Source organism: Pteropus medius, unplaced genomic scaffold (assembly GCF_902729225.1).
Source record: "Pteropus medius unplaced genomic scaffold, Ma_sr-lr_union100, whole genome shotgun sequence".
In the NCBI taxonomy this organism is placed as follows: Eukaryota; Metazoa; Chordata; class Mammalia; order Chiroptera; family Pteropodidae; genus Pteropus; species Pteropus medius.
Window position 1 is genome coordinate 6031460 of NW_024344437.1, and position 27165 is coordinate 6058624.

General features: G+C 41.0%; 1 protein-coding gene across 2 annotated transcripts in view; it reads left to right on the forward strand.

The window, feature by feature from the left end:
* Window positions 1–27165, forward strand: part of SGCG (sarcoglycan gamma) — a 105553-nt gene that overhangs the window by 21434 nt on the left and 56954 nt on the right. For both annotated transcript variants that reach the window (XM_039873042.1, XM_039873043.1), the window contains exon 2: window positions 18284–18478. In XM_039873042.1, the coding sequence (XP_039728976.1) occupies window positions 18284–18478 (195 nt within the window). The remainder of the gene's footprint in view (window positions 1–18283; window positions 18479–27165) is intronic.

Consider the following 27165-nt stretch of genomic DNA (forward strand, 5'->3'; position numbering starts at 1 on the left):
AACAAAAGCAAAATACCCACTTGGGCTTCTCGACTATTCTTGGGGTGAAAAAAGGGTGACTATTTTTCTCTACAAGTCTGAAAAAAAAAATAAAGTGTTGCTCAAAATATATATCAAAAGATAAATATAAATGAGGTAAAAAGATAAACATGTCCTAATGCGATGGCCTACTAAAGGTGTCGGTTCTTTCTTTGTGTTTCTTAAGTTAATACTGAGATGTTTGTGAATCCGCAGTGTTCCTAGGACAGTCCGAAAACAAGTGTCTAAAGAGAGACAACAAGGGAAAATATAACTCAACTGGCTGAAAGATTTGCCAGCAGGATGAGTAGTACAATAGGAACTACAAAATGTACTATCTTTATCTTTTGCTTATTTTCTTGGAAAAGTTTTGTAGAGATAGGTACATAGAGGCACACTTATGAAGTTTCAAAACTAATGGTTCAGGTTGATGCTGTTTTATAGGTTCCGGAATTTATCTCAGGCTTTCTTTCAAAGCCAAATGAAAAGTGGTATTTCAATATACTTAAATATCGAATTCCAAAGACGACTCAGTTGCCAAAAGATGCTGGCTAACTAAGCTTGTGTTTTCAAGCTGAAGATGAGATTGTTCCAGCCTTTCTAGTCATGAAATAAAATTGCTATTATATTGAATATGAAGTCAAATAATAATGGTAAATGATGATTCGTGGGCCGATTTGGTTTAATCTCGCATCCTGTGTAGGGCCCCTGGTTCTCCCTCTGCTCCCCGTTCTGCTCAGCTTGTCACAGCCCCTTGCTTCTTCTGACTAAGCCCACCGTGGCTGGGGTGTCCCCATGGGAAGGAAGAAAACCAGTGTCCTGAGATGACCACTACTTTCCCGTTCCTTCAGAGACTGCCTCTCTTTGGAAGCCATTTCCGCTTTCCTTTCTGTCCATCTGTCCTCCTCGTCTTCTCAGCCTGGCCGGCGTCAGTCCAGCTTTATTATTCTCTGGACCTACCGCAGGGCCAGATATTTCCGTGATGGTCTCATGAGTGTCGAAGGATTTCTCAGTCCCCACACTTGCCATTTCAGACTCCAAGTTCATTTGAAATGTTGTATGGTGTAATGCCTTAGAGAATTTTATGGGGAAAAATTGATACCGGAGTGTTTAGTAATTTGTGGATTTGCAAACATCTCAAGACTTCTCTCTAACTCCCTCAAAATGTCAGAGTCTACTTGACTTCGGTAGGGCCGGTGTGCAGTGGACCGCTGTGAGAAATGAGACTGGGGTTTCGGGAGGGCTCTCGTATGCCCAGAGGGGTTTATTTCCTGAGAGGGTCACTCTTGGTCGCCATGGAGGAGGGAGACAGGAAGAGTAGTAAAAGGTCAAAAGATGGCCTCAACTGGGGACGGGGAAATGGGACTGAAGAGAGAACTAGGAGGAAGATGTTGTCGCCACGGAGATGGGCACCTTAAACCCTCACCTCACTTCTGTGACTCTTTTAACTCTTATTTTAAACGTTCTCAATTAGTGTTACTTGTGACACATCTGAATAGCATACTACCCAGAAAGAAGCAGTCGTGACAAGTTTAGGCTGTGGAGTCAGACCGCCACTTTATGGCTATACGACCTTGTGTGAGTTCCTCAATCGCTCTCTGCCTCAGTTTCCTCATTTGTAAAAGTATCCACTTCCTAAGGTTATAATGAGTGTCAAATGCAGGCCATATGTAGCCCTAAGAAAGCGTCTGACTTCTTGGTAAATGGCAGCTCTCCTAGTCACCATCACCATCATCACCATCACCGTCACCATCCATAACAAGGCAACATATAACCCCTTATTCTCATTCCCCACCCCCTAAGAAGTTACCACGGGCCCTTTGTAGACAGGAGATTCTACGCTGAGGCTCTCTGTGCCCCGGCATAGAATGTTCTCCACATATGTGATGGTTGCTGAGGACCACGTGCAGTCCAGGATGCAAACAGCAAACCCTCCCCCACATTCTTGCCAGCTGACTGAAAATCCTCAGTGGCGTCTTCAGTATTTATGAAGGGAAAATAAATCAAATGATTGTTTAGGTTTCCTAGGAATATTTTCCTTTCATAAAACATTTTAAATCGTGGTGAAAAACTTACATAAAATATTCTAAAATGTTAATCTCCGTGAAACATAGAAGTGTGCCGGTCCCATACTGGAATGATTTGAAGGTGTATTTCTTGCAACACGTGAAAATCACTTTAAATCATCACATTCTAAACCTGAAGAAATGGTGACTTTAAGGATGTAAGTGAATCATGCCCTGAAGCCCTCTGAAACTTTTAAAAAACTGTCAAAGCTTTCGGAAAATTACACATCCACTGCATTTGATAAGGACCTTAATTATGGCTACTTCGAGGATTTTTTTTTTGCTTTAAATCTTTCATATAGAGACTTGCAACTAAAAAGAAGCTCAGCTTGGTTGATCAATTTAAATAACGTTCTTTTCTTAAAATTTGTTCCTAATTTTGTCTGGATAGTTTTCATAGTTAGAACTTAGTTAAATGTGATTTTGAGGGGACTAGGCAAAGTGAGGTTTTGAGGGGAGGAAGTTCTAGTTGGTTTGCCTGAAATTTTCAGCTTTCGTTATAAAGCTCCAAAGACTTAATAAAGTAGATGGCAGGTTACTTTATTCTCTGTTTGCTTAAATGTACTTTTCTTGTGTCATTTTAAGAATATTCTACACCTGGCTTCCTTTATAAATAATGTCAAACTTAAGAGTCCCGTCTACACAGGATAAATGGTACTGTCATGTACGCTGGTCACCCTCGCACAGCTGGGACATTAACTGGCTACTCAGTGGCCGTTCAGGGTTCACACACTTCTCTGGAGAATTGCTCTCTCGTCAACCCACTTCTTTGCCTACTGCCTTCTCCCGCTCTAATCTGCTTCTCTCATTGCCCGACACATGCCTCTTGAAAGCATCCCTTTAATATATTGCTTGTTTGAGAATCCTCATCTCAGTTCTGCTTCTGGGGAGCCTGACCTACCTAAGACAGATGAAGTCGAGCAGCGTTCTACTGAGAAATCCCTCCATGTCACTGATCACTGTTTAAAACCCTCGTCTTTCCGGCAGTGATTGCTTAGGCAGATTTCCTCAGGCAACACTGCGAGCTGGAGATCTCCTTGCCAGTTTATTAGAGCAGCGGTCCCCAACCTTTATGGCACCAGGGACCGATGCTCCTATGAGAATCTAATGCCCGATGATCTGAGGCGGAGCTGAGGCGGTGATGCTGGCGCTGGGGAGCGGCTGCAGATACAGATGAGGCTGCGCTTGCTCACCTGCCGCTCACCTCCTGCTGTGCAGCCCAGTTCCTAACAGGCCATGGACCAGTACTGGTCCATGGCCAGGGGGTTGGGGACCCCTGTATTAGAGATCACCTTCAATAAAAACACCCATAGGAGACCGAAGGCAGCAGAATTGGGCGGAAGGAAGCACGGCACAGCAATACAGTTGCATCTAAGCTGAGATGGCCTTTCGGAGTTGTCCCTAAACTGAAGGAGGGAGCTGGGCTTTGGCTCCCCCGCACTGATCGGAATAGGGGTGTGGGACGCACTGTGCATGGGGCAGCTTGGTAAGGTCACGAGTAAGTGTCGCCAACAGCTATCACTGCTGGCAACGGGGGAGCGAGTGCACGCCACAGCGGTCTGCTCCTAGATGGCTCACTCTGCTCCAAGAGCCTTTTCTTGAGGAAACCACCAAGGGAATGCCAATGGGATGGACGACAGCCTCCGTGGCTGCCGCTGGTCTCCAAGGCAACTGGTACTCATCATCCCTCCCTCCCACCCACTACAAACACCCGTTCGCTCTCGCCGAACACCTTTGCTGATCCACAGGTAGCCACCTCGGTGTGGTGACTCTGACATCCAGCTCCAAGGAGTCTGAGCCATTGGTCGTCATGCCTTTTTTGGCCTTTGGTTGAGCATTTGTCCACTTACTACGAAACGGTCAGGGAATACCGAGAAATGCCCTGTTGGTCATCTGGGGACAGACGCGTTCTTCCCAGCCGGTTACTCTCAGAACGGTGAACGGTGCCTCCTCCCCTTCACACTGGTATCTTAGTGTGAAGAGCTAAAGTGACTGGATGGTGGCTTGAGGGTTAGCGGTGCTCACGTCACACCCCCTGGTGGAAGCGTTCTCCAGTTACCAGACTTCTAGATCCACAGAGCCCACAGCTGTGGGGCTGGAAGGCGCAAATTTCCCATCTGCTCTCCCCTGAGTCCCTGGAACAATATGTTCTGCCCATTAGGGACACAGCGCCATGCTGGTGGTTGATTGGGGATGCACGGTCTGCATCCTGAGGCATCACCCATTCTCGTATGGGATCTCCAAGCTGGGGCCTCAGTGAGAACGGGAAAAGCCTGTCCCATCACCCTGTCAGGATGTCAGGATGGCAGCTTCTGAGGAATGCAGTAGATCACGAGGGCAGAAGATTCTATAGTCAAGTGTCACACGGCCTTTGCTGTAAAGTGGATCATTTGCCTCATTGCAGTGACCCATGGGGTCTGACTGCAGTGGATCAAACATCGTGTAAGGCCTTGGATAGTGATGCTGGCCCAGGCCCTGCCAACGGCACAGAAAGCCCATACCCAGCTTGAATGTCAGTTACAGTCACAGTGGAATAACAGACTTGCCATGGAGGGGCTGCCTGGTCTAGCTAAGGGATGGCGCCACATCCAGGTTCAGCTTTGGTGTCCGTTGTTGGCAGCGTAGACGTTCAGCAGTGACAGTGCCTCGGTCAGCCTTGCTAAGGCCCAGCCCTTGTTGTTGGGCCTCATCCCAGCCACCGTGGCCACTGTATACGAGCCCATCGTGAGTGAGCGATGATGCACTGGTGTCAACCGGATGAGTCATTGTCGGTTTTTGGTGTGTTTTATACAGTGGTCGCTCTGGGGGTGTTCACGTGTGACACAAAGCTCTCCCCGCCTTGTGCCTAGTGGGTCCCCCACAAGCCTCTTCCCCAGACTTCTTCGGCCTCCCTCTTGCAGACTCCCCGTTCCAGGCCCCAGTGAACCAGCCAAGCCATTTACCGCCATCTGTGAGACCATGTCTTTTCCAGCTTCAGCTGCTTTCTGTTTCACAAAAGGTGGGTGAGCATGGGCACTGGCTGGAGCTCTGTCCACTGAGGTCCCCTCTCAATATGGCTTTTGGTGTCACCATGCGGGGCTATGTGCCAGCCTCGGGCCTTCTGTGGCTTGGACCAGCCTAATCAGTCGGCTCACCCTGAAACCACACTTGGCATCTTTCCTCTTCTGTAGGTGGGTCATGAGGGACAGCACTCTAAGGCCAGAGGGATGAATTAGGGGAGAGGTGCCAGTGCATTAGCGGTGGGCGACGTGGAACTGTGTGTCACCTGTATATGCAGCTTACGTGCCCTTTGCCTGCTCCAGTCCTGGTGTACCTCTTCTCACAGTGAATTGTTGATGACCCCTGACCTTAGGCCTAGGTAGGACTAGCAGAACTCAGGTCAGGATGGGACATTCTGGTCACATGGTCACTTGATGTCCCAAGGCCAGGTGCCCTGTAGCACTTGAGGAAATGTTTTTCAAATGGCGTATAATTCTCTCCTGGACATGTCTTACCCCAAACCCCTAGAGGTCCGTGTCGTGGTTCCTCACTGAGGGTTGCTGGAAACAGCCTAGACACCCTTTCCCATCACGATTTTCCGACTTCCTGGTACCAGGATGTCCAGCTGGATCTGTTACAGAGTCCTGCTCGGGCCCTGCTCAAAACCGCCAGCCCTCCTTGTCACATTGTATACGAGCTGGAGTACTTTTTCCAAGAGGAATAGGCTGCCTCCTGATCCCAATGTGGTTTAAGAGGCATTATTTTTTCTTTACAGCGATGGTAAGTGCAAGACACAATAATTTTTTTTTTTTTTTTTTTTTTTGCCTCGGAGGGGATGTGCCTGCCTGCCCTGTAACACTGGGCCCCTAAAAACTTCTCTGATCTGGCACGTGCCAGAATCTTGGTAGGGCTTATCTCTCACCGTCTGGACACAGGTGTTTTACTATGGCCTCTAACATATTTGTCACTTTCGCTCATCTAGTTCAGTTAACATGGTATCATGAATTTAATGGACAAATATCTAAAAATGTCCAAAATGGCCTAAATCCCTTCTGAGTAGATGAAGACAAGGGGATAATAAAAACTTCAGACTACTTCAGTCTTCATTTGTAAGAGAATTTGGGGGAAATGCATTTGCCAGCTCGATGTGCCTGGAGCTATTTAAATCTGCACGAGTGAGCACGCCTCACCTGGCACAGGCGCTGCAGGGGACGTTCTGCTTGGTTGAGTTTGAGGCAGACCACTGTCATCCTCTAAGATGCATTTGGTTGGTTTCGAAGGGCCAGACTGGTGAACTGGCCCTCAGGAATACGGTGGGAGCGTGAGCACCACGTCCTTTAAGAGTGGCGCTGATCTCTTGTCATTCTTCCTGGGATGCAGAGAGGATGGGGGGTCAGTTTTGGAGCACTTGTCTTGGTCTCCCCCACTGTAATAGCTCTTCACCCGTGGGCAAGGAACATCCAGTGTGGGAATAATGCCAACTACCAAATACGTCCCTTCCAATTATGTATTCGTTGACCAGTGAAATGACCACTTGAAAGCTCTGTGCCACCCGCCACCTATATGTCCTCACTCTGACAGGGAGACAGACCATGGTGACACTTTGGGTTGCTGGCATTGATAGCAGAACTAGATTTGCTGTCCCGTGTCCTCAAAATGCTCAGGCATCACACTTTCCTCATTGTATGGCAACCCCGTCAAATGCCTTTGGTTCTGGTAGAGCGGGGCTGGGCGAGTCACTGCTATGTGCACGTGCTCTGGCGTTGCGGGTGCCTGCCTCTGGGGACCCGGTGTCTCCTCAGTCAAGGGTTTCTGGGTCTGGAAACTGAGCAGAGAGTCGCGATATTTTTAAACGGGGACCTATGGCCCTCAGCCTCCTGATCGTCGGTTCTTGATGTCTTTCAGTTGCATTAACTCCCCTGTTGGCCGCCATCCACCTTTTTCCTCATTGATGATTAGCAGTTCTGGCTTTTCTCTTCCACTGAGCTACACCATTGCTTTCTCCAGGCTTTCAGAGGCCAGCCGTGCAGCGTATCAGCACCGAGTTCCCAGACCCTTGTCATAGTGTTGAATTCTGTATCATCGGAGAATGTTCCCTTAACAGCAATGCTCCTTTATCCAGCGTTGTATCCTGTCTTCCTTGATCCATCTCCCACTAGGATTCAGTCCCTTTCATGCTGTCATCTCCTGCGGATACATGCTGGGTAGGTCCTTCTGATCTTTTGGGGGTACAGTCCCTTTTCTCTCGGACCAGGCCCAGCACTTCCCTATTTCAGTTATGTTGTGATTCAATCCTAACTCTTAGTCATGTTGTCACCTCATCTTCAAGTGAGAGGGAGGCATGGGCCACTCTGCAGACCCAGAGGTACCGGGGGCAGCTGGAGGTTCCAGTTTCTTAGGTGCATCGGCCTAGATGTCTCATCCCAAGCCTCAGGGCCTCGCTTCTGCCTTGCAGGGTCCTGGTCCTGACAGAGCAGACTTGCCCGGGTTGAGAACTCGATCTTCTTTGGCCCTTCGCTTCTCCAATAAAGGCCAGATCCTTAGCTGGTTCTGCCTTTCGGTTACAGGAGGTGAGAGTTCCCTCGTGTGCTGCCAGAGAGCCCTCTGATCTCAGCCTGGCACTATCTTTCTCTAGTTCCTTGAAGGAATCAACAGAGCAATCGATTCCATTGTCATTATAATTACAATCTTGTCTGAAACCCTCAAATGCTTTGTAGTCTACCGTTGTGCCCACCGGTAAATTGCCTCCGGCTGAAGTTTCATCCCAGTTCACCAGCAGGGGCACTTAGGTTGCTTCCATATCTTGGCTATTGTGAATAGTGCTGCAATGAATGTGGGGGTGCATATTCATACTCTATCTACTGCCAGAAATGGGGTCCTCATTGCCCCTGGCTGATGGGCAATTTGGCTCCAAAATGCCATTTTAGATTTGCTTCCCCAGACGCCTTCTGGCCACCAGCTCTGCTATACCAGTTTCCCCAGAAAAGACCAGGAGACTGAGATTTGCACAGAGGACGTTTATTAGGGAATGTTCTTAGGGAGAGTAACGTGAAGGGAAGAGAGGAAGCAGGACTGGGCAGAGGAAGAAGTCGAACTCTGATCAGTGAAAACAGGCCTCAGCTGACCCTGTAGAGCTGGCTGGGGAGGGGGCGTAGTACAGGACTCTCTGTAGCTAGACTGGCCCTTCGGAGATGCCCTTAATGAAGGCGGGGCCGAGCCCTGGTAGCGTGGGATTGACCAGTCGGATAGCTGCTCTGGGAATCGGCTCTCTTCAGTCAAAGATGAGGGGGAGGTCCGTGTGGCACACTTCAGCGTCTGCTACAGTTATTTTCTTAAGGTTTTCTGTTTTTATGACTATTTGATTTTTGCATGCATTTTTCAGAAAATAATTTTCTTTCCTTACTCGTTTTACTTTGGTAGTTATGACCAAAGTATGATCCTGTGGAATAACAATTTAAAATCAGTATGTAATGGAAAATTCATCTTTGCATTATATTTATCCAGTTAGTGTTCTAGACAATGGGACTGGCAGGGAGCCTAATAGAAAAAAATCCTGCCCTTGTGGATATGAGACAAATAACATGGGAATATAGCTTTGGAAGCTGAATAAGATAGGAAACTGGAGGCAGGAGAGAAAATTTTGCATTTAAGATTCATTTGCTTGGAGTCAGAAGTTGGGAAAAGTTAAAGGTACCAGCAGAACTGTGTGTATAAATTCTACCTTAAATAGTGGTTAAACTCAGCTAAATAATTGTCCCTTTACTCTCAATGTGAACAAATTAGAGGCCATTACTATTTTGGTGATTACTTTGATTAAATCATCTCTGTCATCAAAACATTTTAAGGGAACAAAAACATAAAATATTTAAGTTTTTTTTTTTGATCTATTAGGAAGAATTGATGGTGAAAATAATTTTAACATAATGGCTCTATTTAAAATATTTTAATATGAGTCTTCCTGGAAAATATATAAATACTAAATGAATCATTTATATAATAGTTTTAGTAAATTAGCATTTGAGCCTTGATTGATTTTATTAGTGGTATTTCAGTGTTGGTATAAATTATATCTGTAGTAATAGTTTCTAGAACTTTGTCAAGATGTAACATCATTATATTTTATAAATATGTGTCCTTTGAAATAATAATATGACCTGGATTCCAAGTCAAAAGGCCATGAATTTAATGCTTAATATACAATAATAGCAAGTATCATACTTACTCTGTGCTAAATGCTATTCTAGTAGCTGTTCATTTTCCCTTTGGAGCTAGCATGACAAACTTCAGGGAAATATAGGCCTGCAGATATAAATAGAATTTTTTTTTGAACGCCTATAGCACCTGGTATTCCTAGGTGGTATATAGGATATTTAAATATATTTTGGGATGTATCGGAGCAATTATTATAAGGTTATTGGTTGTGAATGTTAGATGCCCAGTGAAAATAAAGTGGCTTTGTTTGAAAGAATAATAGTAATCAGAAGCATGATAACCTTTATGATAACCTAATGATAACCTTAATTCTCATGACGATAGACATATATGATTCACCAATAAGATTTATATTCCACCTGTTGTGAGAAAGGTACCAGCAGGTACAGGAGTTAAATGAACCCAAAGAACTCTGGGAATCTCAACTGTAAGCATTACAGGACTTAGAGAAAACCATTACATCTCTCAAGATATTAGAAAAACGATGATTTGCATTTAAGATTCATTTGCTTGGAGTCAGAAGTAGGCCAACACAGAGCCCTGTGAAACCCTCATGTGTTAAAAAGAAAAAAAAGTTTTCTTGAATAACTGCATAATTGAACACTGTCATTGGTGATACTTTTTTTGTTGCTATAGCTTTCAGAAAATACTATGCAATCAGATATCACAAATGTTTACAGGTATTTCCTAAGTAATTTTACAGAGCACAACCAACGATAAAAGTTTAATAAAGTTAACTGTATGTTTTTCTCTAAAAGGCTACATGTTAAATCGAGAAATAAACTCTCTTGTTCATTTTGGACCTCTAAATCAAAGAAGTGTATATTTTAAAGACAAAGAGTTAGGCCAAGATCGAGTAATATTGTGCCTTTCTCCTCCACTTTTGTTCAGAAGCCTTAATTATAAGAAACTGCGAGCCTCCAAGTAAGTCTTGACCACCATTTCCCCAGAGCTCTAGTAGGATCTCAGACTGGAGAGGAGTTTGAGGAAGAAATGCCAGTGTGAAGAAAGAAAGGAAGAAGGTTAAACAGCAAGGAGAACTCCAGCCTAAGGAGCCAGGTGCAAAGATCAGAAAGAAATGTGCCTCGGTGCCCTGCATCTCACAGACAGGACCAGGTGTCAAGACCACAGAGCCCTGGCATAAAGCTTTTCAGATGCGTTCCACCAAATGTCAGGATGCATGCCAGGACCGGGGTGATCAAGGGTACTGCTGTGAGGAGAAGCTTTCAGGCCATTTGAGCTCATCAGTTGACAGAATTGATCATCACAGAGTTTTCCTCATAGAGCTAAATAAGGCATGTCTTTACAGCTCAGTATGGTTTATCTGATCTCCAAAGGGAAATACCTAAAATATGTAGGTGGAAACAAAAATAGAAACAGTGCTTTTCTGGTGCTAATCTCCCTCCCAAATTCAACACATTTATCTTATCAAGGTAGAACTTTATATGATCTTGAACCTTAAAATACACTGTTCAAACACAAAACGTGTTTATGGATTAACATTCATACCAGAAAATGGAGTAGAGTGCTGAATCACTGAGGTGTAAAATGAGGGATGTTTCAGCCTCATATCCATTATGATATATTCATCAATCATATCATTATGGTAGTCAACCATTTCAAACAAAATGAAGAATAAAACAAATAAAATAAGAAAATGAGTAAAATGAGCATACAGAAATATATGTTGGAAGCAAAGAGATCACATGATCTCTTTGACATCAGCCAAAGACAATGGTGATAAAATAACTTTTTCAGGAAGACTATCCTTATATCTAAAAAATTGTTGTTTAGAAGAGTCTATTTGACTAAGAAAGAAAATGGGTCAAAAAAATTTTAAAAACATCATTAAGTTAGCACATTTTTTCTTTGTAGCTTTTCATTGCAAGATTCACTGTGTTTACATCTCTTGTTTTATGCATTATTCGAGACCATTTGAGGTGCAAGTGACAGAAACCCAAGTCAAAGAAGTTCAGATAAAGATGGGACTTATTATTTCACAAAGCGAACCAGACAGAACTTGATTTAGGTACTCAAATGATGTCAGTAGTTACGTGCACATAACTCATATTGGTCATGGTTATGTGGTCATGGCATTGTAATTGACTTCTCTTCTGAGTTGCCCTGCCATTTTGATGGATGATGTGACATGTTGGTACTAGTTGCATAATAAGAAATTATACTACTTGGCTATTAGAGCAAGATGACATGGTTTGTGAAAGGCAGTTTTGAAACTGAAAAAATAATTTCCCCAAAGTTTTCAAATTGCCATTATGGGTTCTATAAGAAGTTTGGTAAGCCCTCATCAACACGCCTTGTTACCCAGAAAGACCTTTCTTGAGACAGCCAGAATTTTATCCCCACACTAAGATGAATCTCCCATGAAGAAACGAGGACAACCAGAGAAGCTGCACCCACTGGACCTCCACCCCCGCCTTGTGGTTACTCTTACTGAAATTAACCAATGAGCTTATGGCAGGAAAACATGATCTGAATCAGATGCACATGTCAAAGTGAGCACAATCATCCAGCCTCAACCCCAGTCCTCTTAACATACTTCAAAGACTTTGGTTTTTGTGTCAGCCATTGTTTTGTTATGTGTTTCTCATTTAACTGTATTGTTTAACCAGATTAACTTAACCAGAGCAAAGAATTTATATGAAACATAGCCTTTGGCATTTCTTCGTACTTCCTTGTGAACTAGATATGTCATCAGATTTTGCAAATGTTACACATATGGTTGAAAAGAATAAGCATTTTCTAATTTCAGGAGTAGGACTCTATACATGCCTAATGAAACACATTTTAGTTGTATTGACTAAGTTTTCTATATCTTTACTCACTTTAATGGGTTTGGTCGATCAGTAGGGGCATCTTCAAATTTTCCATTAAGATAATGGCTTTCTCAGATTTTTCTTGAACTTCTTCTTTAATTTTTGTTGCATAAATACGATGAATATATACAGCTGTAGATATTAGGTATAGGTCTATCGGTATATTTGTAAGATGCATGCAGGTCTAGCATTGTGCAGCCTCTGGGTGAATTTATTTATTTTATATCTATATTAGTACAGCAATACCCCCAACAAACTGTGCCCTGTAATTATAGGAGTTGAGCTATAACATAAACGACAGGTGGCTCCTGTCCTTTGTTCTCGCCCCATTACCAAAGAAGGAGTGGCTGAAGTTTTCATCTTCGGAGAAAAGGATGGTGGTGACATGTGGTGATGGCTGTGTCAGACTGGAAACAAGCAAAATCATAAACGGGCATTAAGGGTGAGCCCCTGTCACCAGTCATACCCTAGGGACCTCAAGAAGATATATTTAGACCTTCTCATTTGTAAGCTGTGTCCTTTAAACTTATATCTACATTCTCCATATCTTTTTCACTTTGTAGTGTTTTTTAAGATCTATCTTCCTACGTACTGATTCTCTTTTTAGCTATATGTCACCTATTAGATATAGGAGAAACTGTCTTTATGTCTTTTAACTTTAAGCTATGTAACTCGTTCTTTGAAATTTAAAATACAACTAAAGTTTTCAATTCTAAGGGGTCTGTTTAGTTCTTTTTCAAGCCTACTTTTTAAAAAATCATCTGTCTCCTTTTGAACATCATCATATATTATCATCTCTGTGTCTCAAACTCTGGCGGTAGCCTGTCCAAACTAGTCATGCCAATAAATGTTAGTTGAAATCAACAATGTCATTTAACAACGTTTATTTAGTAATACACTAAGTTCAATTCACCATGTTGTATATTGTGACAAAAATAAAGACCGTAGAAGACAGAATTCCTATCCTTAAGTGGTTTTATTTTAAATGATAAGTAGGGAACTATGAATGCAAAAGCATATAAAAACTGATATTTACGCAAAAACACATTATCGTGTCTCATGTCTGGAGCCCTTTGCGTTAAAATGTTGATAACTATATTTGAGAGAAGCACTTAAAGCCAATCAAAATTAAGTATACCACCAGCATACTTTGAAAGATGCTTAGCAGAGAAAGGGGTGTCATTTTTTTAATGATAACATACATTGTTTTAAAAATGAAAGGAGTCTCTGAAAATAATTTTTGTTTGAGATGTAGTAAAACTCAGAATTATTTATCTTGGAATATAGATTTTAAGTTCCAACATAAAGGATTATTTTGTTGATTTTTTTTGTGTGTGTAAAGTCAGCCTGTAGTCCTTACATTTCACTGAGGAAATGGGGTCCAGTCTCTTCCTCAAGCTGTCGGCAAAGCAGGTGCACAGATGTGGGTAACTCAGAAACCAAACGGGGCACGTTCCCCAAGTTGCTCTTCCCTGGGAGAACCTCAGCTACTAATAAAACAGCTGTGAGTCTCCCCAGTAAATAGCTAACTAATCCACTCACCATACTCCATTGTGAGCGGGTTTCAACTTTCTAATTGTAAACTGGTTGAGGAAACTCTAAGGAACTGACTCTCAACTTATTTTATTGCTTGCTGTACCTTTAAACCTAAATAACATTAGCATATTATCTGAGTATTTGTCCATTCGACATTTGTATTTAGTCAGCAAATATTTATCGAGCACATACTATGTGCCAGGTACTGTTCTAAGAGCCAGGGATACAAGAAATAACAAAACAGTTGAAAACCGTACCCTCTCGGGGCTTATAGGAAGTGAGGTGAGCGTTTACAATAAAATAAGTGAGTAAAATATATAGTAAGTATAGTGTGATCTTAATTGCCATGGTGTAATAAAACAGGAAGGAGCGTAGATTGACGTGCGGTGGTGTAAGTGGCGGGGTCCTAATTTAAATACTGTGGTCACGGAGGGCTCTGTTGACAAATAGTCTGTGAGCAGAGTTGAGGGACATAAAGGGGGAGCCACGCGGTGTCTGGGAGACCTGCAGGTAGACGGAACCATCATGACCGAGTCTCTGAGGTCGGTCGTGCTCCAAGTATACATGGATGATGCGACCAGCATCACCAGAGCAAAAGGTATAAGGGGGACGGTGACAATGGCTGAAGACAGGGTGGGCTGTGCCAGTCGGAGTCAGGATTTTGGTTTTATTCTAAGTGAAATAGAAAGCCGTAGAGGGTGTTATGGCGAGGTGGGACATGATCCGATTGATGTTTTAAAAGGACCCCTCGAACGTCCATGTTTGAAATTGACTGTAGGAGGCACTGGGGTAGAAACAGAGAACAGTTGCAGAGAACAGGGACAAGGGTGAGACATCATCAGAGTCTGGATTAAAAGTGGTACTTTCATGTCTTGATGGACCGGGTGTGGTGTAGAGAAAGAATGAAGAACAACTCCAAGAGTTTCAACTTGATCACCTAGAAGGATAAAGTTGTGATTTAGTGAGAGAGGGAAATATTACAAGGACCCGGAGTGAGGTCAGAAGTTTTGTTTGGTACATGTGAAGTTTGAGATTCCTAGTTGGCTGTAGGAGTCTTGAGTTCAAGGCGAGTCTGTGCTAGGAATATACATACATGGGGGAGCTCTCAGCTTACAGATGCCCCCAAAGCTAGGGGTCAATACATAGAAAAAAAGAGAAGTTTCGTTGCTGAGCCTGGGGCAGGGAAGTGAGGAGGAAGCAGCAAATGAGAACGAGACTTGCAGCCATTGTAGTGAGCAGAAAGCCAAGTGGGAAAAGCTTCTCAGGGAGGAGGCAGTGATTATTTGATGGTTGCTGGCTCTAGGTCATGTGAATGCACATTCTGTTTAGCAGCGTGGAGGTCACTGGTGAGCTCACAAGAGCAAGTTCAATGGAGGGGTAGGCGTGAAAGCCTGTTTGGGTTCGAAAGAGAATGGAGGACCCGGAATTAGACTGAGTCTGGTCACCCCACTGGAGAGGAGAGCAGAAACGGGGCTGGGGCTGCAGATATTTGTGAAGCTCCTGCTGTCGTGCTGTCGACCAGGGCATTTGGGGATTAAAGCAAAATCACTGTCCCCGAGGGCCACAGGCTGGTGGCTTGCCCTTTTGAAGACTGTTTTTCGACCTGTAGTTTATCCTCATTAGTATTCTTTCAATAGTTAAAACACTGGTCACCTCACATTGATATATTAGTCCTCTTCCAGAGTGCCACATCTGGAATTCCTTTGACATAGCATGTTTTATTTTTATCTGCTTAAACTGCATCCTGTCAGGGATTAGCTCCTCATCTACGGTCACTGTTTAAGAAGAGTGTTGGACTTAGAAACAGTGTGTGTGTGAATGTGTGTGTGTACACACACACGTTCTTAGAAAAACACTATTTTTATCGATCTGCAGCAATACTATAAAACAGCACACTTGCTCTGACCCTTTTCTTAATGGATTGAGCATGTTCGGAAATCTTAGAGCGTTTTATTTAATACTGCAGAGGACTTACTCCATCTCCTTAGTCCCATTTTCTAGCGTCACATCTGGCAATTAGCTCAATTTTATTGTGCGCCTATTGTCAGTTGTACTATTTTAGCTACACGGCAATGAGCAAGTCACGTGATATTTACATTCTAAAGAGGGGGAGTCAGGAAGCAAGTGAACGATCAAATAAAACAGGGTGACAGGGATGAATTAGGTAGACATGAAGGCTACCCTCAGAACAGAATTGCTACCAGGCATCCTGTAAACTACAACAGAGTGGTCTTAAATGGATATTTAAGTTTTCTCAATTTCACGTATGAACAAAAGCTTTCTGTGGTAGGCAAAATAATGACCGTGCCCTAATTCACAGAACCTTACGTGGTAAAAGGGACTTTGTAGATGTGATTACATTAAGGCTCTTGAGATGAGGAGATTATCCTGGTTGCCCAGGTGAGCCTGATGTAATCACCAGGGTCCTTACTGGGGGAGAGAGGCAGGAGGGTCTGAGTCAGAAAAGGAGATGCAACCACAGAAATAGAGGTTGGAGGCAAGCAGTGTGGGAAACCTCTAGAAGCTGGAAAAGGGAAAGAGCAGATTCTCCCCTAGACCCTCCTAAAGGAATGCAGCCCACTCACACTTTGATTTTTTTGGCCCCGGAAAACCCATTTTCAGACTTCTGACCTCCAAAACTGTAAGAAAATTGTGTTACGTATAAGCCACCAAGTTTGCATAAAGTTACACCAGCCATAAGAAACTACATATAGGAATAGAAATATGTAGCAGTTGGAAGCCGTTTGTGTGTGTGTGTGTGTGTGTGTGTGTGTGTACACACACACGTTCTTAGAAAAACACTATTTTTATCGATCTGCAGAAATACTGTAAAGCAGTGCACTTGCTCTAAATTCAGATTCTCCGGCACCCTTTCCAGTCCGATTGCAATCTCATAGGCTGCCCTTTACAGCAAACGATTCCGGATCCCTCACCATATTTCAGATGGCAAGCGCTTTGAAATAAATATAATAGAGCCATGTGATGGAAAGTGACTGAGTGTCTAGAGAAGGCTTTCTTCAAGGAGATGACACGTGAGCTGCTCCTGAAAGCTAAGGGGCCAGCAGAGTGTTTCAGGTGGAGGGAAACCCAGGATGACAGCCCTAAGGTGAGAGGTACCTGATCCATTAAAGAGTAGATGGAGCACTGTGAGCGAAAGACGGATGGTAGTAAATGAAGCCGAAAGGTAAGCAAAGGCCCGTCGTGTAGGGGCTGGTGGGCAGTGGAGGAGTTTGGATTCTCGGTGTGGGGGAAAGCCAACAGAAGTTTTGAAGCAGTGGAGCGACAGGGGTTTACTTATGTTTTGCACATCTGCTACTGAGTGGAGAATTTTCTAGAGGGCAGAGAAGGGAAGCAGATTTTGCAGCAGTGCAGGTGGAGACTTCCGGTTTGCTCAAACTCACATGGTAGCGACGGAGATGGAGAGAGGTAGATAGATTTGGGACATACATTGAAACCTGCTTATGTGGAGCTTGAAGGGAAAAGAAGCCAGGATGACTTCTGAGACTTCGCCACAACTGTGTTCGTGGTGGTGCAGTTTCTTATAAAGAAGAACGAAAGAGTTCAAAGAGATAAGTGAATAAATAATGCCCTTATGAAGTCATTAAACACTTAGGTTTTGCATAGCATAGATGGTCAGTGCTGAGTATTTGAAAATAACTGTGTGAAGAATAGCAAAGTTTTACATAATCGGTTAGAACATGGGAAAACGCTTATTGTTAAATTGGAAAGAGATATAAAGAATTATTTTAGACCATGACTCATTTTAAAAAGGATACTTCCAAACCATTCCTAAAACTATATGCATAACCTTTGCACAGAAGCAACTCAGAGGTGAGTATTTTATATTCTAATTCATCATTTTGCTACATTTACAATCAGAAGTCTTCGTAATTTCTAATCTTAATTTTATAAATTAAAACCACTTCCTCTTTTTTGTGTGTGTAAAGGGGAAAATGAGTAATTTTTAAAAACCTCTTCTTAGAGTTGAAGTTAGTACTAAAGCTTTTATTTGAACTGACTTAAAGCAATATTTGTAAACATTTGTATACAAACGTTTTGACCTTTCTTGAAGTAGGTCAATACTTAGGGACTCCATCATAGGCAAAAGTTGCTGTGGTAGGTATCTTGTAAAGAGCTTTTTTAATTCTGAGTAATTTAGTAACTGAAGACAGAATTTAATCGTTTGACATAAAATTACTCAATCAGATTCTATTTTTTAGAAGACATATAGGTACCAGCTTGACTTCCTCTTACTGAATCTTTTAAGAACTTGATAACTTGATTATTTTAGGTTGATGATTCAGTTACACATTTAACCCTTCAGAATTTTGAAAGCTGTACATATATCGAATTTATCGATTAATATCTTAAAATATGGTCATTGGACTTCAAATGGCTTATCATATCTAAAGCATTTTGCACGGCAAATTAATATCACTCTGTGATCGAAATATAGTGACCTATTTCAAAGTAATATTTAATTCTCTTTTTTAAACTTATTAATTTTGGAGATTTGTTATTGGGATAAAAAATATTTTGTTGGACTCATAGTAAATCAGTATTGACAAACAAGTTCTCTCTTTTGGTCCCTCTGTCCCTCTTCCCCCTACCCTCCACCCCAACCCCACCCCATGGCAGATGGTGCGTGAACAGTACACCACAACCACAGAAGGCACCCACATAGAGAGGCCAGAGAATCAATGTGTCTACAAAATTGGCATTTATGGCTGGAGAAAGCGTTGCCTCTACTTATTTGTTCTTCTTTTACTCATCATTCTCCTTGTGAATTTTGGTCTTACAATTTGGATTCTTAAAGTGATGTGGTTTTCTCCAGTAAGTATTTCTTTTCCTTTTTTTTTTTTTTTTTTTTTTTTTTGGTGGCAGGCATGTTTTTGTTTTGCTGTGACGTCACTTCATCCATATTGAATTGGTAGAAGCTTCCTTTAATGTAATTATTTGTTTCCTGTCTGGATCAGAATTTCAGTAGCAAAATATACATGTAACATTTACTTTTTAAACCTTTTTAAAATAATTTCACTGTGAGCTGTAGTTTGTTGGTTCTTCTTTGTTTTTATTGTAATTCTTGTCATTAGTCATTATCTTGACATAGTGAGAAAACTGTAATGATCTTGAGTTTATGGTTGATTGAGTTGTGATTATTTAATGATTATTTAATCCATGAATTGGTAAAATTTTAGAAATCATATTTTTCTAACCACATTGACATCTAAATATTTACCATTCAAACGCTACTTTCTCGCTTTTTTGAAAAGTTCCATTCTGATATACACTAAATTCATGTCCACACTTCAACATTTAACAACAGATTTAGTAAAGAAAGTCTCAGTAGTCCTAAGGAATTCATATTTTCCTTTACACATCCTCATGTTTCCAAGATAGCTGAGTAATTTTATATGCTCTGACAATATTTCGTGTACTTTTTAAAAAAAATATTTATTTAATGTACAATGTCTTAATTTTGCAAGACAATGAGAAAAACGCTACAGGTGGGTTAATCACAGGTAGGTTAATCACAGGTAGGTTAATCTGCTCCTCACATTCATCCTGAAGTTGTGATATGGGCATGGGCTCTTTTCAAGAACAATAGTTGTACATTCAGTCCGAAATGCCCTCCACGAGTTAGCATCCTTCACTTTAATGCATTTATTTCTTTCCTACCATAGTTCCATAGCCGGTAGACACATTATTTCTTTTGCTGACATAATAAATATTTATATTTTCACATTTTCAAAGAGATAAAATACCAGTCCAATCAAAATGTAACATAAAATGTGTGTTAATATAGTTCATATATATTTAATATAAATGCATTAAAATATTTAATATAACTATATAATATACATTATTATACATATAAATATTCTGTCTAAATGCACTTTGGTTGCGGTTTCTTCTTTAAAATTTACAGAAACAATATTTTTACAGCTCCACAATAGTGTTTAGTTCCACTGGTCAGGTTTCCTTTATGAAGGTAGCACACCGTGTGATATGCATGTTTTGTGCATCACCTACATTTTGTGGTTATATTTAAAATGTTTAACATTTTTTGGAGACTGAGTCAAGGTTGAACTCCTCAGATGTAAGCTATGGGATCTGTTGGGGAAGCCCCCTGACTAGAGGGTCTGGCATCAGCCTGCAGTAAGCCCCTCTCCTATACTAGGAGAAAATTCTTGGAAGGGCCTGGGAGAAAACAGCCATCCCCTGGCCCTGCAAGGGCTGGGGGGACAGCCGGATTTTACCAGTGACTCCCTCAGTCACCTTGTGGTCCTGGCCCATGCTTGGCACTCAATAAATGTATCTCGAATGACTAGAGAGGTACGTCATATTAAAAATATGTGAATTAATTTTATAAACTGCATGTAAATGTAACATGACAGTATGTCTGGTTTGTGTTCTTGTTTTATCTCGTAGCTTTTAAAACAACTTTTAGGTATTATAACTTGACTCGTGCCGGCAGCTCAGTCCTTTTCACCTGCTCTGTGATAGCGAATCAGAGGCCAGTTGGTCCCTTCCCAACACGCGGCCGCCGTTCACAGCCCGCACTTCTAGTAATATGCGGTCACTGAGCCCGGTGTTTTCTTTAACCTTAGGAACCTGTTGCTAATTAGCGGTGAATATTCAGGGTTCTTTAGTGCTGCCATTCAACAATATAAGATGAACAGACACTAACATTTATGGGATCAAAAAGCAAGAGCATCTTAAGAGTTCCCCCACCAAAAGTGCCAGGCCTTAATCAAAAGATGCAGGTGAACTTTGGGTCATTTTTCTCAAAGGGATGACATAAACGGTGTAATTCTCTTATGCGTGTGAACTTGATTCCTCACTCTTGTAAATCTTTCGTATATCATGAGGCTGTAAATTGTGAATTAATTTTTGTTTTAATTTTTTTCCTGGTTCGAAAGATCTCTATATATCAGATTGCATTTTCTTTTTTATTTTATTCGTGTATAAACCGATATCCTTTCTTGGATACATACGTGCCAAGGAAATAACATGACTATAAAAGAACCTTTCGAGCACGTTAGCATGAAAATGACATTAAGTCAAATAGGGCTATCAACATTTGCTGAGAGCTATAAAATTTTGAACATGAATGACTAGTATATAATTCTCTACCTAAATTCAGTGTAATAACCTATCTATCACGCACACGGACAGTCATTATTCAGGGTAGAGTTAAAACCATAATTTCTCAAATTAGCAAAGTTTAGCAAGGCTTTCTCTGCACATATCCTTAACGATATAGTGATGGCATATGTAATATTTTATATATACACTTGACCTTTAAACAGCACAGTTTTGAACTGCATGGGTCCACTTACATGCAGATTTTTTTCAATACATGCGTAAATATATTTTCTCTCCTTTATGATTTTCTTAATAACATTGTCTTTTCTCTAGCTCAGTTTATTGTAAGAATATAGTATACAGTACACATACAAAATGTGTGTGAAGTGACTGTTTATGTTATTGGCAAGGCTTCCGGCCGATAGTAGGTTTTTAGTAGTTAAGTTTTGGGGGAATCAAAAGTTATACATGGATTTTTGACTGAGCGGGTATAGGTATCCTTAACCCTGCGTTGTTCCTAGTATCGTGTTAATAAACTTCTTCCCTTCATCATGCTAAGTTTCACTGTAGAGAGCAGTAAAGCTAACTTACTAGTGATATATTTTAAAATTCCAAGATCAAATTACAGGGGAAAGCAAGGAAAACATCACAAAACAAAAACACAAGGATGCCAAAGAATATTGAGACTTCGAAAAGATCAAAGAATAGGAGACATGAGTTAAAGGTTGACAAGAAAATTAATCTGAACTCAGATGAAACGGAGCCTTTAAACAGCCTTTATTTTCTCGGCATGGTTTACAAATCATGATTATCTCGCAAATCCGGATCCACTCTTGAAATTGCAACTTTATGTAAGAGAATTTTACCTAATTTCTATAAATGACATCTGTTGGATTTAAGTAACATTTAGAATATCGTAACCACTGATGCTAAACATAAAAGTTCTAGAATATTCCATGTGAGCCATCATAATGGTTAAATCAGTCAGTCAAGAAAGTAGACCCTAAAAGAAATCAGTGCAGAAAGTGGCTAATTATGATTTTCCCTGTTATACTTTCCTTCCATGAAACTAACACGCAATATTAATTTTAGTTTTAGTGCTCATGGGGCTAGATGATATCCACGATTGTTATCAGTCAGTATGATAAAATAAGGCATCTTTAATTTTTAATGACCTAGATTTTTAAAAACCCATATAGTTATTAATATTTACTTGCATGTTAAGTATTTTAGTGAATTTACCGAATTAATTTTAGCAAGGTAAGATTAATGATTCTAAGCTAACTACATTAACCCTGGAAGTTAAAATTTATTTGAGCACTTTTATTTGGGAAAAAAATAGGATATAAATAAATCAGAATTGTAATATTGAATATTAGAATTAAGCTTATAGTTATCTTATAAAATATTTTGTGAATGCATTTTGTTTGTTCTTCTTTAGTATGGAAATAGGGAACATTGTTGTTCCTTTCAGGCGGCCAAAAATCTCGAATGCATTTACCCTTAACAAGGATTTTAAATTAATTCATTATGGAAACCAGCAATTAGAAATCTTCCATAAGGATTTTCCCATTAAGAATCTTTTGTTCAGTAAAGCCCTAGTAGACTGCTTCTGTGAATATTTTCTTAAATATTTCCTCACTAAGCAGTCAGTAATTATTCATGGGAAGGTGGAAAAAGTGATATTAGATGTCGTCTTATGACGTTATTTCAGCCCCATGAATATATAACCATTTGAAGAGGATTTCAAAAACTCAGGATAGGATGCATATAAACAAATGACTGTAGGCTGCACTCTTTGTACGGTCATTAAAATATTATCTTTATAGGTGATATTTTCTGACATCTCCATATGTTAATTATTGCATTTTATAAACTCTCAAAATGTGAAGAAAATTTATTTGCACTAACTGCATATGAAAACTTGAGTACACTGTCTATCTCAATGACCTTTATTTTCTTCATCTCTAAGATACTTGATTTTTACCTGATCATACCCTAGTCCTCCCTGATGTAAAATTTATCGATTTCGTCTAACGTATATTACTTGTGGATTTTAGACGAGTATTATTGTCTTATCTAGGAGGATCAAGATTCATAATCTTAACTTTTGTTATTTTAAGTGTTCCATGATAATCTGGACCATATTATGGAAATCTAATTTGATGATAGTGACAATCATTAACATGTCTTTATATTGCTAAATATTTTTATTTCACTTTTTTTTTTTAACTACCTGTTTTATGCTTGTGGTAGGCAGAGTTCTAAGAAGGCTTTTCCATGACAGCCACCACTGGTGTCACTCCTGTGTAATCCCCTTTCCTTCCGTGTGGGTGGTACCCGTGATTTGCTTCTAGCCAACAGAATGTGGCAACAATGATGGAGATTAGGTTACATTAATAGCAAATGTGAAGGGACTTTGCAGATGTAAGTAAGATTTCAGATCAGTAGATTCTGAGTTAATCAGAGGGAGGTTATCCTGGGTGGGCCTGACTTAATCAGGTGAATGGGTTTAAGAGATTAGAACCCCAAGCTTGGCTGATACCTTAGCGGCAGCTGTGTGAGACCCTGAGCAGTGACCAAATTCCTGACCCGTAGAAACTGTAAGATAAGAAATGTGTATTGTTTTAAGCTACTGCATTTATAAAAAATCATAACATAGCAATAGGAGACAAATAGTGTTACTCCATTATGCAAAGAAATGTTTAATTTCTCTTTTACTGGATATTGACAAACAAAAAGAAAGAAAATATAACAAAGAGAAAAATTCTAAAAATACCTAAATGAATTTACCTGATGATCTATATTCTTAGCCATTTATTATTAGAGAAATATTTAATTTTTTTAGTCTTTATATTGCTGGACAGTGATATATTTTAAATAACTGAGAAAACAGCAATAGGATATGTTAGCCTAACTAACATATTTTAACTACTTACTATCTGGGAAATTATTTATCAAGTAAATTTTTTTCTTTTTGAAAATATTTTTATGACATGTGCCTTTTTTTCAATCTTAATAGCTAAAATGTTCTTGGATGCATTATTATGACAGATTGATAATTTCATCATAATTGAGACAATCACTGAATATATGTGTTGGTATGTTATTTATTATCATGAAAAAAGTTTATAATTAAAAGGCTCTTTTTTATTTTTATAACTCATAACTTAATATATACATAGCTTGCACAATCCATTCCTGCCCATGAACTCAGTTGATCCTCATCATTATCCTATGAGCTTGAGTTCTATGTTGCAGAAATAAGACCAGCGAGAAACTAGGCACTACTCAGAGAGTTGGAGAACTCAGATTCATTACATGGCAGTCCCAGAAGAGCTAGTGCTTTGAAGATCTGGGCCCCGAGCTCAGGGGTAACCTTACTTTTATAGGGCTTAACAAGCAAAGGCAATACATCTGTTATCTAGACAGAACAAGCAAAGGGGAAGGTGAGTCTTCAGTCGATCTCAAGGTCACCCGTCCCTTTGCCCTATGCATCAAGCATGTCTGCAGATTACAGTGTTAGCCATTTGAGTGGATAATTTCTCTTCATTTACAGACGACAACTTTATGTATTTTATTTCGGTGATTATAATGTTAAGTATATTTAACAAATACCAGGATCCATGAAAATCAGGAGTGCCTAAGCCAGCTGTTCAGAGCTCTCCCACACCCAGAAAGAAGGTAGTACACAGATGTGGTGTCCTCGCATCATGTCCAAAAAAGCCCTGTTGGGGTTTTAGGGGACCTAATAAACACCACTTTTCCCCACCCGAATTCAGAGCCCACTAAAAGTGAGAAAAGGGCGTCAGGTAGCTGGACCTCAAAATAACATCTGTATTACTGATGAAGGAGGATAATACAGTAATATTATCTAAGTCCAACAAATGCTCATTTATTGAACTTAGATAATATTACTGCATTACAGCTGATTGGAGGTTATAGGTTTGGATCTGGCCAGTCATCTTGCACCTAAGAATTAGAGTCACCCAGCAAGTCATAGGAGCATGAGAAGACTTCAGACTCCGCTAGCGGGCAGGGACCTGCCCACCTTGCCTGCTTCCTGGTGGGCCTTCCTGTACCAACAGTAGGTGAGAAATCCGGAGGCTGGTGGATCCCCAGGTCGGGGAGGAGCTGAGCCAGCACTCTGTGCTTTTCTTAACTCACCAGCCATGCAAGTCACTCCTGCCTGTGGTGCAGAGGAGGGAGTGTCGATCTCAAGTTCCCTCCTGTGTCCCCTGCTTAAGTGATCTGATGCTGATTTCTTGCCAAAGAGGGGAAACCAGTCAGGATATAAGTTAGATATTGGGGAGCCAGACAGGTGGAAGAGAGGGGGCCCACCCGGCCACTGGGAATCCTAGTTGTACCAGCATGCCACCTCCAACTGTGGGACTGTAAGAAGAGGCAGTGCCTTCATCATATTCATCCAGTCTGACTTACTGAAAATGGACGAGTGGATTCCCTTTCTGTTGCGCTTAAAACCACATTAGCTCTTAAAATGCTGTAGACAGTTCTCTCTTAACTCTGCCTGGAACAACGCCCCAGACACACACACACACACACACACGCATGCACACACCATTAGAATTTCAGCCCAAAATGACACTTTAGTGCAGACCACTCCCATCCACGGTTGAAGACAGGCTCCTCCTTTATTCTCTTTTCTAGAATTCTAGTTTATTTCCCTCACCACAGCATAGATCACAATTTGTGTTTCTACATTCCTTGTGGTTGTTGAATGTCTGCTCACCGCGTCATTTGAGCCCAGTAGGCCCAGCGCCAACGTAAAATAAACTTTCTATAAACATTACTCAAATAAATAAATAACCGAATGAATGAAAGCATTTTTCTTACCTCCTACAATTAAATTGTTACATGTTTTTAGCAAATGAATAGAAAGGAGGCAGGGCAACCCAGAAAAAGCAAAGAAAATTAAGAAATAGCAGAATAAGCCAGGCCCTAACGTGCAGACGGGTGAGGATACTCGAAGATGAGCGTGAGAAGCCAGGCCCTAAAGTGCAGACGGGTGAGGATGCTCACAGATGAGGGTGAAGAGAGGTGAGAAAAGTGGCTCACCTGACAGTTTACCTGGGAAGGTTGTTAGAAATGGTCGTTGCTAAGCCGCTTCCCAGTGCTGGTTAATTGGGTCTGGGGAAGGGTGCAGGGTTCCTTCAGTGGTCCACGTATATCTGGGTTGTAGACCAGGTTCAGACACACACTGCCTTAGGGTCATTAAAAGTCGAAAGTACATTCAGAGAATACAGGGTCACTTCTATGGGGTCACCTCTCCAGATTTCACATTGTTTCCTGTGCATCGTAATATAGAGGCATTCTATTCCTTAACTGGTGAAATGAATACAAGAAGGAATATGCCTAAATAAGGTAATAGAAAACAAGACACTGAAACTTCTAAGAGCAGTCAGCTTCGTTACTCATGTCTCAGCGCTGGTCTCACTAGCGAATATGTTGAATTGCACTGCATTTTATAAAATGAAATTAATTCAAAAAGAAAAGATGATGTGCGAGCTAGTGAAATTGAAATATCTCTGCCCCTGTCAATTCCTGCTCATTTATTGAACTTAGATCAAATTTAGCCAAAACAAAAGTTACTTCTACTAAAATACTTCCAGCTGGAATGTCCATTATTGGACAAATAATTTTATTAGATTGAACAGAGGTTTATTTTGAAGTATCTTACTGCAGTAGTTAGATGTCTATCATGTAACTGTCACAATAATATACTTTAAGACGCCTCTGTTGGGCAGCAGATTTCCTGAGTGGCTGAGAGACGGCCTCCACGTGGGTCCTCTCACCCTGGGCCTGCTTAGCGCGCTCCAGCCACCAAGGGAACAGCCTCGACCCACAGGAGAACAATGTGTAGGAGTTAAGGCGATCAAGTTTTATCTGGCCCACAAATGTGGAAGAGATTTTCATTTTTTCGCGGAACCTAACATGCTTGAGACCCCCACTTAGCGATGTGAGGCACCAGTCCCCAGACTGCCTTACGGGGATCCGCTGGGAGTGGTGGATATGTGCTTCGTGCTTCGTGCTCCGTGCAGGAACGAGCCACCGCCTTCTGGGCCCTCCAACCCCGCCTTTGCTGATGCCCCGCCCACATCTTTACATTTTCAAGGATCCATGTTGATGTCCTAAGCAGCCTGCCTTTCTTTCCTATTTTTCAAACAAATGGAAACTATGATCAGAAGAAAAATATGACACTGCAATTTTAAACCAGTAGCATGGCCTTTACTCAAATTATTTACCTTTCTCTAGAAAGAATTATATCAGTGCTTTCCAGTCTGAAAACCAAATTGAAATGTTTGATTTATAATGTTACTCATAATAAAGAAGGATTGACCCAGAGGTCTCAGGCGGTAAGAACATGAACTAACTTAACGGCATTTATTTTCTAAGAAGACAAGATATTATTA